The sequence below is a fragment of the Jaculus jaculus genome, chromosome 6 (assembly GCF_020740685.1).
Source record: "Jaculus jaculus isolate mJacJac1 chromosome 6, mJacJac1.mat.Y.cur, whole genome shotgun sequence".
In the NCBI taxonomy this organism is placed as follows: domain Eukaryota; kingdom Metazoa; phylum Chordata; class Mammalia; order Rodentia; family Dipodidae; genus Jaculus; species Jaculus jaculus.
This window is the reverse complement of record NC_059107.1, coordinates 162,103,548-162,122,670: the sequence shown is the minus strand read 5'-3', so window position 1 is coordinate 162,122,670 and position 19,123 is coordinate 162,103,548. Positions and strand designations below refer to the sequence as shown.

The window sequence follows — 19,123 nt, the reverse complement described above, 5'->3', positions numbered from 1 at the left end:
CCAAATACATGCACCACTTTGTGCATCTGGCTTTAAATGGGTACTGGGGAATCAAACTTGTGTTATCAAGCTCTGCAAGCAATTGCCTTAACCACTGAGTCATCTCTTCAGCCCAAAGTTGTTGTTTTAAAATATATTATTTATCTATTTATTTGAAAGAAGAGAGAGATAAGAGAGATAGAGGAGAGAAACAGAGGAGAATGAGCATGTCAGGGCCTCTAGCCACTGCAAATGAGCTCCAGATGCATGAGCTACTTTGTGCATCTGGCTTTACGTGGCTACTGGGGAATCAAATCTGTGTTGTTAGACTTTTAAGGCAAGCACTTTAACCACTGAGCCATCTCTCCAGCCTCCTAGAGATTTTTTAGTTTCGAGACAAAATGGCCTTTGTAACATGACAAAAGTTATAAAAGAATTAGGTAACATTAAGAATTTCTGGGCTGCATCATAAGAGGAGGGAAAGATCATGACATCAAAACAAAAGAGAGACTGATTGAGATGGGGAGGGGATATGATGGGGAATGGAGTTTCAAAGGGGTAAGTGGGGGAGGGAGGGTATTACCATGGGATATTTTTTATAATCATGGAAGTTGTTAATAAAAATTTGAAAACTGGAAAAAAAAAAAGAATTTCTGGGCTGGAGAGATGGCTTCGTGGTTAAGGTGCCTGCCTGTGAAGCCTAAGGACCCAGGTTCAATTCTCCAAGCCCCATGTAAGCCAGATGCACATGGTGGCACATATGTCTGGGTTCATTCGTAGTGGGTAGAGGCCCTGGCAAGTCCATTCTCACTCACTCTTTCTCTCTTCCTCTCTTTGTCTCTAATAAATAAAAATAAATTTTAAAAATTCTGTATGGAAAAAAGAAACTATCAAGCGGGATGAGGATGTAGCTCAGTGGTAGTGTTTGCCCAGCATGCATGGTCCTAGGTTCCCAGTCAAGCAAAAACAAAACAAAAATAAAGCAAAAAAAAAAAAAAAGTAAAAATCTAGAGAGAGCTGGAGAGATGGTCTAGTGGTTAAGGTGCTTGCCTCCAAAGCCAAAGGACCCAGGTTCAATTCCTTAGGGCCCACATAAGCCAGATGCACAAGGTGGCACATACATCTTGAGCTGGTTTGCAGTGGCTGGATGCCCTGGTGTGCTCGATTGTGCTCTCTCACTAGCTCTCTCTCTTTCTCTTGCAGTGGCTGGATGCCCTGGCATGGCCACTCTTTCTCTCTCTCTGCCTCTTTCCCTGTCAAATAAATAAAAAATAAAATAGTCTAGAAAATCTAAAGAGAAATAGCAAATTGAGGAAAATATATGCAGCTTTTAGTAAATAGCAAATCCATACAGGATAATACTATAGTGAAATTATATATATATATATATATATATATATATATATATATTTTTTTTTTTTTTTTTTTTTTTTTGAGGTAAGGTCTTATTCTAGCCTAGGCTGACCTTAAATTCACTATGTAGTCTCAGGGTGACCTCGAACTCATGGTGATCATCCTGCCTCTGCCTCTTGAGTGCTGGGATTAAAGGCGTGTACCACCACGCCCAGCTTCAAAAATATTTTTTTATGGTAAATGCCTGAGTATTATCTTCACTCATAAAATTGAGTTACGTTACTTAAACAGAAAGAAGTCCTCATGTTCACTATTCTAGGAATATAAGTGTACCAGGTTTATAAAGAACATTTCTACTAGTTAAGCTTTATAGGTTGAGATTTAGCATAGTAGTAAACCTAACAGTTACGTGATATGATGTGTGTGCAAGTTTCATTCATTGTCACTGTGTATAATATGAGAAAATGGAATTAACTCAAGAAAGATCAGTTAATTAAAAACATGAAGCACATACAATGGGATATTATGCAACATTGGAAAACATAAATCTATACATATGGGGTGCTCTTCAAGATACAGTCATTTAAAATTATTAGATAAGACTGAAGGTATAGCTCAGTGGTTGGAGTACTTATCTAGTATTCTTGTTTTGTTTTGTTTTTGTTTTTCGGGGTAGGATCTCACTCTGGCCCAGGCTGACCTGGAATTCACTGTGTAGTTTCAGGGTGGCCTTGAACTCACAGCAGTCCTCCTACCTCTGCCTCCTGAGTGCTGGGATTAAAGGCGTGCGCCACCACACCCGTCTCTGTCTAGTACTCTTGATTAGGGCCTTTGGTTTAGTTCTCCTGGCTTCCCAACAAATGTAGACCAATACATAGTATGTTGTTATTATTTATATAAAACATGGGGGAAAAGTTCTGAAGGCATAAATATTTTGGGGAGAGTATGAATATATGTACAAGCACATAAATTACAGCATATATACTCTTAAGATAGAGAACCTACTCCATACTGCATTCGGTTCTGCCACTGCAGACATCAAGTAGAGCTTTAGCACACTTCCTGAGGCAGTACAGTCCTGATGAGTGGTTCTAATGCCTGGGAGGAAAGGGGTACATGCTCACGTTCCACAGAAGCAGTGATTCTATGTCACTGTGGAATAAGTCTGGCATTTAGGATGTTAAAACACCATTGTACACTTAGCTAAGGACCCTGGATTATTTTCCCCAGAATTCTCTTTTGTAAGATAGATAAAATGAGCTTTCTGTTCTATGTATCTTACTTAATTCTAACTAGTACCTCAAATAAGGTAGGGTAGATGATTTCATACTCTTGGGGAGGCTTCTTGACCAGGCTCCCCCCCCCATTTTATGCGTTCAGATTACTCTTGGGTATATTTCTACCCTCTGTTCATCACTTCTGTTGTAATGGCGGGTTTTAGTATAGTACTTTTCCCTACTAGCACAATTCCCTGCAGGTGTGTATGATACTCTATGAGCTCTGGTACCCCCTAGTGTGGAATGTCTCAGACAGCAGTTACACAGGGACTTTCTTGAATGAAAAGGTGAATGAGACTGGTATTTTTGTGGGTATTTTTGTCATCTTGAATGATATTTTTGTAGTCCTTCATAAGTAGTGTCCTACTTCGACTAATTAGAAACACTTGTAAAACAGTGTGAATTAATGACATTTATTCCATCAGATGTATATGTAACCTTTCTATTATTTGTTTGTGAGGAGAGAGAGAGAGAATGAATATGGATATGCCAGAGCCTCTCACCAGTACAAATGAGCTCCAGATGCATGCACCACTTTGTGTATCTGACTTTATATGGGTCTTGGGGAATTGAACCCTGGCCATTAGGTTTTGCAAGCCAGCATTTTAACCGTAGAGCCATGTCCCCAGTCCCAAATGTATACTTAAAGCACTATAAACTTAACTATTTTATACACCTTGACTCCATTTAAATTTTTTCTTCAAAGCAAAGGATTATATAATATAAACTATTTAATATTAACTGTTAATAGTCTTGGTTTTTGCTTCTTAGTATTATGTTTGGAATTTATATACAGTTTATTTTAAACCTTTATAATTGCTTCTAATTGTTGCCTAGAATTGTTTGGATTTAGTAAAATGGGTTTCCTATTTGTGGCTTGTTTGTGTTCCTTCATAAGCTAAATAAATTAGTAAATTTAAATAAGTGTTTTAATTTAAGCTATAAATTTTCAGATGGAAAACTTATCTTTGACTTCATTTAACCAAGGTAAAATATTTTAATGTTACAGACAGTAGCTCTTGATGGAACACTATTTTTAAAATCTGGAGTGATCTCTGGAGGATCAAGTGACTTAAAACATAAGGCTAGATGCTGGGATGAGAAAGAGTTAAAGAATTTAAGAGACAAAAGAAGCCATCTAGTCCAAGAACTAAAGGTAAGTACTTGTATAAAAGTTAAAATATTAAGGAAAATCATTGTGCTTTTAAAGCTAAGAGGTTTTCTAATAAAAATGAGTTCCATAAACTGCTTATTTCCTGTAAACATTTTTGTATGAGATTTTGTTGCTTAAGTAAATTAGTTCTTAGTTAAATATGTTCTAAGATTTTCTCTGACTTTTCTTCTTTTTGTGCATATGTATAGCCATCACCATTCATGATCTAGAGCACCTTCATCACCCTGTGAGACTCCTGTGCTTCTCTGTTGCCATGCTCTGGCAGCTCAGTCTGCCTCCTGTGTCCACTCACTCTTGTCTGGGCCTTCATGTAATCAGACACTATGTGGATTTTTTGTGTTGTTCTTTATTCATATATATTTAACATTTTTAAAATTGTTTTTTGAGAGAGAGGGAGGGAGGGAGGGAGGGAGGGAGGGAGGGAGGGAGGGAGGGAGGGAGGGAGGGGCAGAGAGAGAATGAGCACATCAGAACCCTCAGCCTACTGCAAATTCCAGATGCTTGAGCCTCCTTGTGGCACATGGGCAACATTGCAGGCTTGAATAACTGGGCTACGTGGGACCTGGACCTGGAGATTTGAACAAATTCTTAGGCTTTGTAGGCAAGCATTGTAACCACTAAGTCATTTCTACAGCCCTAGCCTAATTTTCTTTAATTTTTATTTTTTATTGACAACTTCAATACTTACAGACAATAAAACATATTTCCCTCCCCTCCTTCATTTCCCCCTTTATAATTCTGCTGTCTATCATATCCCCTCCCTCTCTTTGTTAGTCTCTCTTTTCCTCCTATTATGAGGGTCTTGTGAAGGTATTGCTAAGCACTGCAGTGTCATAGATACTGAGGCCAATTTCTATCTGGACAGTTGCATGTAAGGAGTGGTATCCTTCCTTTGGCTCTTAACATTCTTTCCACCATGTCTTCCACAATGGACCCTGAGCCTTGGAGGGTGTACTAGCAATGTTTCAGTGCTGACCACTCCTCTGTCACTTCTTTTCAGCACTATGTTGCCTTTTGGGTCATCGCCATGGTCACCACCATCTGAAAAGAGAAGATTCTCTTACCAAAAGTGAGAGTAGCATTAATATATGAATATGAACATTAAGTGTAGTGCTTTCAGAGCAGTTTGGTGAGAATAATATATGCATTTAGCCAGACAAGAGCAGGATTTATACTCCTAAGGCACATGACCTCCCTGCCATAGGCTTTTGATTAGGTTTTAAGTCCCAGGTATACATTCCCTCCCATAAAGCAGGCCTCCAGTCCAATTAGAGAGCAGTTGGTTTCCCCAGAGCAGACATGCCCCTATTGTGACCATTCAGTCATTTGGCCTGTGTGGCCAAACTTGAGCTGGCCCAATATTTTTGAGGTTTGTGTTGTATATCAAAAATTTATTCCCCCCCCAAAAAAATTATTCCCTTTTTATTACCAACTATATTTGACATTTGAATTTTTTTACTTTTGCCAAACATGTCTTTAATCTTTATCCAAATTTATAAATCTTTTGTAAGTTCTGGAATTTAGCATATACTCTGCTTGTTAGAAAGACCTAATTCTAGGCTGGGAGTGCAGGCTCAGTGATAGCTTGCTAGCATGTGTGAGGCCCAGGATTTTGACACCAGAACATGAGAGGGAAAGAAAGAGAGGAAGAGGAATGGAGAGAGGAGAGAGGGATAATTAATTTTTTTTAAATATTTTTTATTTATCTATTTGAGAGAGCATGGGCATAGCTAAGCTTCTTGCTATTACAACAAATTCCAGATACACTCACCCTTCGTGCATCTGGCTTTATGTGGGTACTAAGGAATTGAATCCAGACCAGCAGGCTTTGTAAGCAAGTGTCTTTGACCACTGTACCAACTTCCCAAACCCAAGAATGCCTAATATCACAAAAGAAATTCAATAATGTGTCCTTCTAGGTCTGACTTGCCATTTTTAAAAGTCATTTGTGAATATTATAATCTACCCTCTTACTTGAAATGCTCTTTGACAGATTCTAAATCAATTGAATACAGGGCTGTGGAGATAGCCAGGTGGTTAAAGGCATTTGCTTGCACAGCCTGTTGGTGCAGGTTTGATTTCCCAATACCCACATAAAGCCAGACACACAAAGTGGCTCATGTATCTGGAGTGTCTGTACAACAGCAAGGAGTCCTGGAACACCACACACACACACACACACACACTCACTCTCTCTCTCTCTCTCTCCCTCCCTCCCCCCTCCCTCCCTCCCTCCCTCCCTCCCTCCCTCCCTCCCTCTCTCTCTCTCTCTCTCTCTCTCTCTCTCTCTCTGGTTTATGTGGGTACTGTGGAATTGAACCTAGGTCCTTAGGCTTTACAGGCAAGTGCCTTAACTGCTAAGCCATCTCTGCATCCTTAGTGAGCATTTTTTAATTGTTTACTGACCACATGGGCATCTTCTTTGGTAAAAATACTATTCTTTGCCTAGGTGTTTTCTAATAACTAATGCCCTGTGAAGCCTAAGGACTCATGTTTGATTCTCCAGGTCCCATGTAAGCCAGATGCACATGGTGATGAAAGTGCGCAAGGTCGCACATGCGCACAAGGTGGCAAATGCATCTGGAGTTCAGTTGCAGTGACTGGAGGGTCCGGCATGCCTACATTCACTCTCTCTCTCTCCCTCTCTCTCTCTCTCTTTCTCACACACACACACACACATTAAAAAAAAGGCCAGAGCTGGAGGGATGGTTTAGCAGTTAAGACACTTGCCTGCAAAGCCAAAGGACCCAGGTTCAATCCCCCAGGACTTGTGTAGTAAGCCAGATGCATAAAGTGGTGCATGCATCTAGAGTTTGTATACAGTGGCTGGAAGCCCTGGAGTGCCCATTCTTTCTCTTTGTCTGCCTGTCTCTCTCTCTCTCAAATAAAAAAGTATTTTTTTATTTTTTTAATTATTTTTTAAAATTTTTTTATTTATTTATTTGAGAGCGACAGACACAGAGAGAAAGACAGATAGGGGAAGAGAGAGAGAATGGGCGCGCCAGGGCGTCCAGCCTCTGCAAACGAACTCCAGACACGTGCTCCCTCTTGTGTATCTGGCTAACGTGGGACCTGGGGAACTGAGCCTCGAACCGGGGTCCTTAGGCTTCACAGGCAAGCGCTTAAACGCTAAGCCATCTCTTCAGCCCTAAAAAAGTATTTTTTAAATATATTTTTTAAAAGGACAGTCTGTTGGGCTTGCCTCCAAAAAAATGCTCACTGTAGTATACACATTAAGATGGATTTATTCTTGTAAGACTTGAAAAACTATGTATAATTCTAGTAGAACCGTAAAGAAAACAATATCCAACATTTCATTGCTTACTAAAATGTAAATATTTAAGGCTTTCTGAAAAGCAATCTTTAAATTTTTATTTTATTTGAGAGAAAGAATGAGGCAGAGAAAGGGGTAGAGGAGAGAATGGGTGCACCAGGGCTTGCAGCCACTGTAAATAAATTCCAGATGCATGTGCTACCTTGTGCATCTGGCTTATGTGGGTCCTGGGGAATTGAACCTAGGTCCTTTAGCTTCATAGCCAAACCCCTTAACTGCTAGGCTATCTCCCCAGCTCCAGAAAAGTAGTATCAGCTATTAAAATAAAATGATAATACTTTTGGCCAGTCAGATTCACATTAGTATTAGTCTTGAGTGAAATAAAAATATTTGAGAGTTAAATACAGATGTGTTGTTCTAACATTGTTTTCGTAGCAAAATCTTGGAAACCGTGGGTGCCTATCATTAAAAGAATACTTTAATAATTTGGATGTAGTTATACTCTGGAATAATAAGAAGCCATTAAAAGAACTAGGGGCCTGGGAAGATGGCTTTGTGGTTAAAGGCATTTGCTTGGAAAGTTTGTCAGTTCATGTTCATGTCTCAAGCTACCCACATAAGCCAGATGCAAAAAATGGAGCAAGGCTGTGGCACATCTGTACACACACACACGTGTGTGTGTGTGTGTGTGTGTGTGTGTGTGTGTGTGAGCAGATTAAAAAAAATTTAACAATAATGGAGTAAATTACTGAGAAAAGTGAGATCCAGAAAAGTGTGCTTGATGTGGTTCTAAGTTTGCAAAAGAAGCTCCAAAAATCCAATATAGACAGATGAATGTATACATATCTGAATATTATAGCAAGTTATAGTAAAAGTACAGCTTTGTTTTCTTTTGAGTAATAAAGTAACTACACTGGGTGTGGTGGCGCATACCTTTAATCCCAGCACTCAGGAGGCAGAGGTAGGATCACCAAGAATTTGAGGCCACCCTGAGAGTGCATAGTGAAGTCCAGGTCAGCCTGGGCCAGAATGAGACCCTACCTCAAAACAACAGCAACAACAATAAAGTAAGTAAAGGGAGAAAGGAATGAAGGAAACGTGCAGCGAGGTAAGGGTCATGAGCCGCCAGGCAGCATGTATGTGTCAGACACGATTCCCCAGTCTGTTGATGTGCATTGGGCAGGTTCTTCACTTTTCATTCTAATTCTTTTCTTTTGAGGAGTGCTGTTTAAGAAATTTATATGGTATCTTACTCCAGATGGCTAATGTACTTACATTACATACCCAGTCTCTTACTGGAAAGAGAAATGGGGTGTAGGCTTGGTTGTATGTAAAAGTCAGTACACCGTTATATATGAACCATACTTTGAAACGTGAAAATAGTTTTCTATTGTAAAATGTCCTCACATTTCATCATTTTAGGACTTAATGAAGAGACTCCGCAAGGAATCAGATTTGAAACAAATACAGACACTATTACATGGAACTAACACACGACTCAAGTATTCACAGAGTGAATTAGACATGATTAAGAAAAAGCATCTTGCCGCATTTCACAAGGTAACATAAACTTATGTAAAATTTGAAGGAAATTAGGACCAGAAAATAGAATTTCAAGAATTATATTTCTATAGCATCATGTAATTCTTAGATACTTTATTCCCAGATTGAGATTACCTTTTAGTCTTTGCTTATTTTCATGTATTTAATCATGCTACATAGTTATATAAGAATCCATTGTAGCTCACAGATTCCTCATTTATTGAAAAAGTTACCTACTATGGTTTTAGATTACTGTATAAAAAGAAACCATATTGAAAAGAACTATTCTCTTCTCAGGAGCAATCTCAGCTACAAAGTGAGTTACTAAACATTGAGTCTCAGTGCACCATGCTGAGTGAAGGAATTAAAGAACAACAACAAAGAATTGAAGCATTTCAGGAACAGATAGATAAGGTAATGAATATTACGTGTGCTACTAAGTAGCTGCTAGAATAGTTCTAGAAGACCAAATGCCAGATTTAGGGCTTTAAAAAATACTTTGTTTATGTGAGAGAGAGAAAGAGGCAGATAGGGGGAAGGAGAATGGGCTGGCCAGAGCCTCTTGCCATTTGCAAACGAACTCCAGATGCATGTGCCTCCTTGTGTATCTGGCTTACGTGGGTACTAGGAAATCAAACCTTCACAGGCAAGCATCTTAACTACTAAGCCAACTCTCCAGCACATATTTAGAGCTTTAAAAGTATTTATTAGAACAAAAGTGAATAGGTAACTGCTCCTTATGAAAAATAATTTGTAAACTAAGTTTTATTGGTTTGCCAGATTAATTTTCTTGTGTCTTTTGAGAACCATTGTTGGTCTTAAGACAGGACCAATGTGTATTCTCTTTTCCTTTTTATCCCTCCTTGCCTGTTATGAAAATTATAGCCTTTTTCAACTGCTGCTTAACACCAGGAGCCAAAGAACTGTCATTCATATTATCATCAAAGGTTATTCATTCAGTTATTTTTTAAAATATTATTACATTACATTATGCCAGTCATAGTGCTTGGCTGATTTGATCATCTAGCCTCTGCTTATAAAGTGACAAGAGCTTTTCCTGATTTTGTTCATCATACTGGTGGTTATCATTTGCCCTCAGTAAGTTATTTGTTCCATCATCATACTGTAATTCCTGTCTACTGCTTTCAGTTCTGCTTTTTGACATGATTTGAAATAACACTTAATGTTGCTCCTTAGTTACCATTGTTCCAAGTTAAATATTTCTGATTTCTTTCAGCATGGCCATGGATTTAAGACTAGTTCTAGAAAGTTATCTTTTGGGTGCTCTGTTATTTATCCATGCCTAGGATTGTGTCATCCTATGGCCTGACCAGTGCTGAGTATCATGCACTGTAGACATGTCACTTTCCATGGTTTGGATTACTTGCTTACGTTGATGTATCAGTCCTATCACATTCATATTTAACATATATATATATATATATATATATATATATGTATATATATATATATATGTGTGTGTGTGTGTGTGTGTATGTGTGTGTGTGTGTGTGTGTGTATATATATATATATCTGAAATCAAAAAGGTTTTAACATGATCTACTGTTAAAAGACTGTGCATATTTGAGGATATTTTGTTGGAGTTAGCCCTTGCTGTATTTTCCAGTTCTTTTTCAATATTACTTCCATGTTCCAACCTTCTTGGGTTATTTTTGCTGTCTGAGATGCTATTTTATGTAGGATAGTATGTTTTGGCATGATGAAAATAAATGGAATCATTCCAGAGGGATATAAAAGTGCATAATGTGAAACAATAAGGCCTGTTCATGAGCCTTTTCATTTAGTTTTTTTGAATAAGAAATTTGAAAATAGATGAGTATGGCATGTGGGAACAACTTAAAATAACTTAAAATAAAAGGAAGAGAAAGCATTGGATACACTCATGGCCTGATTCTGGAAAAGCTTGCTATGAAAACTTGTATTTAAGTACTTTTTATATATTTTGAAATTAGTTATTAAACCAATTTAACATAATTTAAAAGGTAGAAGATGACATATTCCAACACTTATGTGAAGAAATTGGTGTGGCAAATATTCGTGAATTTGAGAACAAACATGTTAAACAGCAGCAAGAAATTGATCAAAAAAGGTATTTTGATTAAAAATATTGGTAAGCAGTTCACATGTATGTAAAAGTAACCATTTCATAATTTAGATGAATCATGTCTGAGATAGTCTTTATTTCAGTTCAAGAAGAAATATGATTGGGAATGTAGATCAGTAGTAGAATACTTGCTTTGCATGCACATGACTCTGAGTTCAGTACCCAGCACAGTGGGGATGGGGGAGTTAGTAAAAAATTATTTTCTAAAAATGATGACATCAAAGTAGAAAACAAACTAATTGAAAAGAAAAAGGAATTCGGTGGAAGAGAGATTTTGGAGGGGAAAAATAGGGTGGTGGGAGGAAATTATGATCATATTATACTGTAAGAAGGTTGTCAATAAAAAGGTTTTAAAAATTAAGCTGGGCATAGTGGCACACACCTTTAATCACAGCACTTGGGAGGCAGAGGTAGGAGGATCACTGTGAGTTGGAGGCCACCCTGATAATACATAGTGAATTCCAGGCCAGCCTGAGCTTGAGTGAGACCCTACCTCAAAAAACAAAATAAACAAAGAAACCCGACAGAACAACTTATAAATAAATGCATATGTTGTAATGTAAAGGAAAAAAAGGGAGGGGGTAATCTATAGTTTATAAAAGATCCAGGAAATATATCACTCATATACAATCTGTGCATCCTGGTGCAAACAACCAGGTTTTTTTTCCAGTTGTAAAAAAGCTTTAATAAACTTCAAATTATTAAAATCATTCAATGTGTTGAGAGGAATTAATTATAAACCTCTTGTATGTGTTAGGATAAACCACCATCTAGGCCATACCCAACCATGTTCATACCAGTGAACTTGCATAGGGGCAGCCAAGTATTGCTGAAATGAAATACTGCCCAATGGTCTCACTTCAAAGTTACATCCACAGTCCTTTACTGGGATCTCGCATTTATTCACTTATTTATTTCTTAAAAAGTTATATTCTGTTTTATTTTGTTTTGTTTTGTTTTTCAAGGTAGGGTCTTGCCCCAGCCCAGGCTGACCTTTTTTTTAAGTTAATGGAATTATTGGAAAATTTTGCAGTCATAGAAATTTTATATTAAAGAACTTTTGTGATTTTTTTTGTTTCTTTTTGAGGTAGTTTCTCACTCTGGCCCAGGCTGACCTAGAATTCACTATGTAGTCTCAGGCTGGCCTTGAACTCATGGCAATTCTCCTACCTCTGCCTCCCAAGTGCTGGGATTAAAGGCATGTGCCACCACGCCTGGCAAGAATTTTTATGATTTTAAGCTGTAGCAGTTTATGATTTGAATTAACAGTCACTTTCCCATATATACATAAAAAGATTTACTATATAATTACCTGATATCTGGTATTTTCTTCAATTAATCCTATAGCAGTAAATGGTATGGGTGAAGTAAGATTAAACATGACTTGATAATTATGCAAATTGGGTATGAGCCACAAGGTTCACTATAGCACTCATTATTCTTTTGTATTACAAAAAGTTATAGGATTCAAAGCACTCCACTAACATCTTGTAATGTTGACTTTATTGTCCTAGATTAGAATTTGAAAAACAAAAAACCCGGCTTAATATTCAACTTGAATATAGTCAAAAACAGCTTAAGAAGAAACGCAGTGAGATCAACACATTAAAAGAAACTGTTCAGAAAGGTAGTGAAGACATTGAAAACCTAAAGAAGGTAATTTCTATGGATGGCCAAAGTGCTTTTGTTGAAGTTAGGGGTTCTTCATTGTCTGAACTCCTAAAGGGGCCTAATGGGGGTGGATGACACAGATCTGAGAAGTATTTAAAATCAATAGAACTGATGAAGTTACTGGGTGTCACATGGGAAGAGCAGGCCAGAGGGGTGCCAGAGCTGACTCTAGAACATAGATGTGTGGGTTAGAGCTATAGATTTGGTAGTTGCTGTTTGGGCTTTTGTTTTGCTTTGTTTTTGGAGGCAGGATCGCATTATACAGAAAGGCTGGCCTCAGACTCACAGTCTTTCTGCCTCAGCCACCTGAGAGCTGGATTACAGTATTTGTACCATATCTGGCTAGAGTTGCTGGTTTGTAAGAGTAAGTTAAAATCATATGACAACAGCTGGAATTCCAGGCAGGTAGCTGTAGAGAGCATTAGTGCAACATAGTTGGGGTTCTTGAAAATTCATGTCAATTAGGAGGAGGGCCAGAAGCACAAGCACCCCAGAAAGGAGGAAATGATGAAAGCTGTTAGAGTATAGAATATTTATTTGATTGCCAGCTAAAGGTTATAGTGTGCCGGGTGTGGTGGTGCACACCTTTAATCCCAGCACTCGGGAGGCAGAGGTAGGAGGATCGCCATGAGTTCGAGGCCACCCTGAGACTACAGAGTTAATTCCAGGTCAGCCTGGACCAGAGTGAGACCCTACCTCGAAAAAAAAAAAAAAAAAACAACCAAAAAACAACAACAAAAAAAAGGTCATAGTGTCAAGAATACTTTGACTTGCCGGGCGTGGTGGCGCACGCCTTTAATCCCAGCACTCGGGAGGCAGAGGTAGGAGGATCGCCATGAGTTCAAGGCCACCCTGAGACTACAGAGTTAATTCCAGGTCAGCCTGGACCAGAGTGAGACCCTACCTCGAAAAACCAAAAAAAAAAAAGAAAAAAAAGAATACTTTGACTAGACACTGGTAATGGAAATCAGATGACAGCAAGCTGAGGAATGAATTGAAAACAGGATGAAAGCATATAGTTCTTTTGTTTTGTTTTTTTGTTTTTGAAGTAGGGTCTCGCTGTAGTCCAGGCTGACCTGGAATTCACTATGTAGTCTCAGCGTGGCTTTGAACTCATGGTGATCCTCCTACCTCTTCCTCCAGAGTGCTGGGATTAAAGGCGTGCGCCAGCATGCCTGGCTGAGATGTGGGTCTTGATTTACAATGTCTAAAGCATATAGAATGAAAGGAGGTCAGAGGTACAAGCAGCACATGGAGAAAGGAGATGTATCTTAGAATGACTGGGTCAGCCATACTGATAATACCAGAACCTATTGACCTGATCAGTATAAAAAGATGATAAATCTACAGTGCAAATCCTCTGTTCAGGCTGAAGAAAATTATCTGCAGGCTGTGGATGAACTCATGGCGAAGCAGCAGCAAGTTAAGGAAATATATGTCACTCGAAACTCCAACATTGAGAAAATGCAATCTCAGATTGAAGAGGAGCGGAAAAAATTCTTGGCTGTTGACAGGTAATTAAGAATTCATCACTTTGAAAGACTTAGCTAGTATTTAAACTTTCACTTTGGATTTATTATCAGAAGTCATGTCTAAATGTGTAGTCTTTGTTGCTCTTGGTCCTTCCTACCCAGCCCCACAAGTATTCTGATCTGGAACACCAACAGAGGTGGTTGGTAGTTGAGAGTGAGTAGTTCAATTGCGGCCTGAGAAGGTGAGCCAGTATAGAATGTGTTACCCTGTATCATTTAATTCTGGTGCCTTCCTGTCAACCAAAGAAGCCCTCTAGTTCGTGCAACATAGTACAGAGTTAGTACCTCACAACCTGGACTGTGCCTGGATTTTCTCTTTAGTAGTGTGGGTAATACAATGCCTGACTCAAAATACAGTTGTAAGGATTAAATGAGTGAACACTTTTAAGTCAGCTGACCTGTTTCAACATACCTGCTTTCTTACGAATATGACATGACCATGGGCTTTTTTTTTTTTTTCCCTCAATTTCTTGGTATGTCACATTTTCCTTCACTGTCTGAAGATAGTGTCAGGAATTTTTTCCTTCTGAATTTTTCACTCTTGTATTTAGTTTAAATAGGACAATTTCTCTTCATATTCTTGAAAGCCTTCCTTCTTCTTTCCATCTTTCTCTTTCTTGCTTTTTCCTTTTTGTCTTCTTTCTGTTTAAAGGCCACCGCTAGCCCAGTGGTGAGCCTCACGCTCTTCTTTTCAGATAGGACATTATATGAGTGATAGAGGAGTGCAGGACTCAGAGGGTCCAGGATGAAGTAATGTATCTGGAGTGTGTTTTGCTAAGAGATTCTTCTGGCTTGAAGTTCTAGGGTGTACAACTTATATTGAAGAGATATGTAGGTTGATACTATGTAGATTTAAAAATAATTAAGGGGCTGGAGAGATGGCTGAGCAGTTAAGCGCTTGCCTGTGAAGCCTAAGGACCCTGGTTTGAGGCTCAATTCCCCAGGACCCACGTTCCACAGATGCACAAGGGGGCACAAGCATCTGGAGTTTGTTTGCAGTGGCTAGAGGCCCTGATAAGCCCATTCTCTCCCTCTCTCTCTCTGCCTCTTTCTGCATCTGTCTCTCTCAAATAAATAAATAAAAATAAAACAAACAAAAAAAATAATAATTAGGACTGGGTGTGGTGGCATATACCTATGATTCCAGCACTCGAGTGGTGGAGGCAGGAAGATGGAAAGTTTGAGACCGGCTGGGACTGTACATAGCAAGGTCATATCTCAAAAAAATGTAGAAGCACTGTTTTTGGCAGCTCTGACTGAAGTAGGAATATTTAATCTTTTTTTTTAATGAATTTTTTTGGTTTATTTTTACTTATTTGAGAGTGACAGAGAGAGGGAAAGAGGCAGAGAGAGAGAGAAAGAGAATGGGTGCACCAGGGCCTCCAGCCACTGCAAACGAACTCCAGACGCATGCGCCCCCTTGTGCATCTGGGTAACGTAGGTCCTGGGGATTCGAGCCTCGAACGGGGGTCCTTAGGTTTCACAGGCAAGCACTTTACCACTGAGCCATCTCTCCAGCCCAGGAATATTTATTCTTGAAAAATGCCCTCTTAGGTTGATTGTTACATTGATGGCCTTTCCCAGGAGTATTAGTGTTTTAAATTATAAACGCTGCCACTTAGAGCACTCATATTTTTAAAAATATTTTACTTATTTGAAATATTTGTCAAGTATTCCATCTAAAACAGTCTCATTGGGAGTCATTTCTGATGGCTTTACAATTTTTGTTGGGGTTGTATTGTCTTGATTTTTTGTGGATCTCATATTATAATGTAGAAGTTTTTGCATCTTGAGTTAATTTGAGGCTTGGGTTTTCTAATTGTCTGCAGTGTTTTTAGCTGTGTAAATCAGACTTTATGTATCTTCAGGGTAGGAGTTTAAGGTGCCAAGTGTAGCTCTTATACCTCAAGAAAACAGTAGAAGTAGCCCTAGGTGTTGAGTCTGCCTGCTATTCAAGTATTCTAGTAGACTGAGTAGAGCAATTTACTGGTAAATTCTAAAATTCAATTGAGCAGTAGACAGATTCAGTCTAGACCAGCACAGAGTATTTATGCATGGGCGGTGATTAAAACAAACAGATAAAGTATTAAAGCCAAAGTACCTAAGGGTATGTGTTGCCCCACACTCTTAATCCTGACAACTGGGAGGTTGAGATTTCTGGTCTGAAATGGGTTCCAGCTCAGGCTGGGGCCAAGTCAGACCCTACTCCCAATAATGATGGAGAAAAAGACAAAGGCCCTATGAATCAGGAAACGTCAAAGGCAACTATAGTTAACACCAAAATAAACCTTATTTCAGAATGGTAAAGCCAACCAAAAATATGTAACACATAACCTGCCCTGGCATAGAAAGAGATTAGTACTTCCAGTGCAGGCCTATGTACCTTGCTTTGTGTAAGTATGCCCTGTTACCTTTTTGGATGGCTTCCAGTGTTATCAATGCTGAGTGCCCACTTTGAACCCTATGTTGTGCTGTGGATCTAGTGTTCTGATTGGCTGTGCTGGATGCTGTGCATTCTGGGGTGAATGAATTCTCCGGAGGTTTAGGGCACTGGTGGTTGGGGGGTGGGAGGCTGTGCAGGATGCCTGGAGTTGTACTGGAGCTGCCCAGCTGGGCCCGTTTGTGTTCTCCTTCAGCAGCTGCTCAGCTGGTCCCGTTTGTGTTCTTCAGCAGCTGCTCAGCTGGTCCCTGCTGTCTTCCCCTTCAGGTTTCTTGATTTTAAGAGGAAGCTGATGTGAGTGGAAAATCCTTCCACCTGGTTTCTACTCCTGCAGCTCTGTGCCAGCTGGGCAGGTGTGGACTGGGGCCTCTGGCACCTCAGCGGCATACTGGCTGTCTTCCACCTTTCTGAAAGATCTTAGTCTCTCCTGCTTCTCTGCTGTGGTTGATAATAACTTACACATCTTCACTTTTGGGTAGAAGATTGTATTTTTCTGTTTTTCTGCTTATTTCCCACTGTAGGCTGCTTTGGTGTGTATATAATGCTGCCATCTTACCCAGAAGTTTCCTATTTTATTTATGAGAGAGAGAGAGCGCGCACACACGCACTCCAGGACTCTAGCCACTGCAGAGGAACTCCATATACATGCACCACCTTGTGCATCTGGTTTTACATGGGTACTGGGGAATCAAACCTGGGTCCTTTGGCTTTTCAGGCAAGCACCTTAACCGCTAAACCATCTCTGCAGCCCAGAAAATAATTTTTTCATGTAGGGTTATAACATAACATTTTTCTTCCTTGGTATAACTACATAATAAATAAATTTTTTTGTATCTGTATTTACAGGGAAGTGGGAAAATTACAAAAGGAAGTCATAATTATTCAGGGTTCCCTGGAACAGAAACAATTAGAGAAACACAACATTCTGCTTGACTGCAAAGTTCAAGACATTGAAATAATCCTGTTGTTGGGGTCACTGGATGACATCATTGAAGTGGAGGTATCTTAGAAAATAATATGTGCAGTTGTACAAACTGGATATTGTGTCTTTGACTGTTTATTCTTCCTCTAGTTCTATAGCCCTTTTAGAAATGAGGCAGACATCTCCTAAGAAGGAAAAAGGGAGGAATAATTGTCATCCTGAAGGACTAGACATTTTGTGCACTTGTCTAATTTCTCCTCTTAACTCATACTCCTTTAATACCACAGCATGGACCAGTGCTTTTTTTCCACTATGTAAAAAACCTAGGAGGAATTGAAGAACTGCAGTTATTTTTCCCATATCTGTTCTGTCCCCCATCCCAGCAAAACTCAGAAATCTTCTACTTTGAACAACTTTTACTCTAGAAGCAAATTCTAGTTCCTTATGGAAATTCCTGCTCTGAAAGAATAAGTCTGGATTCTTCAGAATGAAGTATTGACAAAACTAAGCTTCTCTCTCACTAATATTGACAAGTTCTCATAGCATGCTTTTGGTGTGTCTATAATAAAAAAAAAAAAATCCTTTTTTTTTTCTGTTATACCTGAAATAGCATTTTGGATAGGAGATAAGGAAAGGAGAAAACCCTTTCCTGGGTACAGTGTCTTAAGTGCAACTCAAATGGTTTTTTTTTTGTTGTTGTTTGTTTTTCGAGGTAGGGTCTCACTCTGGCTCAGGCTGACCTGGAATTTACTATGTAGTCTCAGGGTGGCCTCGAACTCTCAGTGATCCTCCTACCTCGGCCTCCCGAGTGCTGGGATTAAAGGCGTGCGCCACCACGCCCGGCTCTCAAATGGTTTTATAAGTCAGTAAAGAGAGGTGGAGAGAAAACTAAGGAAGGGGCCTGGAATGGAGGTGGTCTCACATGTGCTCAATCTAGGGACTTTAGAGGCTGTTAGAACTCATTTTCATTCAGTGTATACTGGCTTTGTGCTCTCAAGTCCACTTTCTCCAAAAGGCTACAAAGTAGCCACTGGCTTTGACCAGAAGAAAGAAAACTTTTCCCTGTCCTTTCTCCAGAAAAACCAAGGGAAGAATTCTGATTGGCTCATTCTGGTCATGTACATGCAAGTCTGGTATAAGAAAAAGTTGATAGAAGCAGAATACGGTTCTTACTGTTTGCAGAAAGGATAAAACTCCTGCTTAAGAGGCAAGGGAGTTGTAGAAGTATTTTTATCATGCTAGAAATAGATAATTATAAATCTTTTTAAATTTTTTTATTGACAACATTCATAATTGTAAATAATATCCCATGTAATTCCCTCCCTTCCCCCACTTTCCCCTTTGAAACTCCATTCCATCATATCCCCTCCCTCTCTCAATCAGTCTCTCTTTTATTTTGATGTCATGATCTTTTCCTCCTGTTATGATGGTCTTGTGTAGGTAGTGTCAGGTGCTGTGAGGTCATGGATATCCAGGCCATTTTTTGTCTGGAGGAGAACGTTGTAAGGAGACCTACCCTTCCTTTGGCTCTTATATTCTTTCTGCCAAGTCTTCTGCAATGAACCTTGAGCCTTGGAAGGTGTGATAGAGATATTATAGTGCTGAGCACTCCTTTGTTACTTCTCAGCACCATGGTTCATTCTGAGTCATCCCAAGGTCACTGCCATCTGAAAAGAGAAGGTTCTCTACCAAAAGTGAGAGTAGCATTAATATAAGGGTATGAACATTAAGAGAAGTGCTTATTGGGCAGTTTGGTGAGCATAGTATATACGTTTAGCCAGACAGCAGCAGATCTTACACCTCTAGAGCTCATGACTACCCCTGTTGTAGGTTT

At 39.2% G+C, this 19,123-nt stretch overlaps 1 protein-coding gene across 1 annotated transcript in view; it reads left to right on the top strand.

The window, feature by feature from the left end:
* Smc1b (structural maintenance of chromosomes 1B) overlaps positions 1–19,123 on the top strand; it is an 82,526-nt gene that overhangs the window by 33,979 nt on the left and 29,424 nt on the right. The window contains exons 12-18 of the mRNA XM_004650386.2: positions 3,619–3,765; positions 8,480–8,617; positions 8,897–9,013; positions 10,603–10,709; positions 12,239–12,380; positions 13,764–13,909; positions 17,214–17,367. Of these exons, the coding sequence (XP_004650443.2) occupies positions 3,619–3,765; positions 8,480–8,617; positions 8,897–9,013; positions 10,603–10,709; positions 12,239–12,380; positions 13,764–13,909; positions 17,214–17,367 (951 nt within the window). The remainder of the gene's footprint in view (positions 1–3,618; positions 3,766–8,479; positions 8,618–8,896; positions 9,014–10,602; positions 10,710–12,238; positions 12,381–13,763; positions 13,910–17,213; positions 17,368–19,123) is intronic.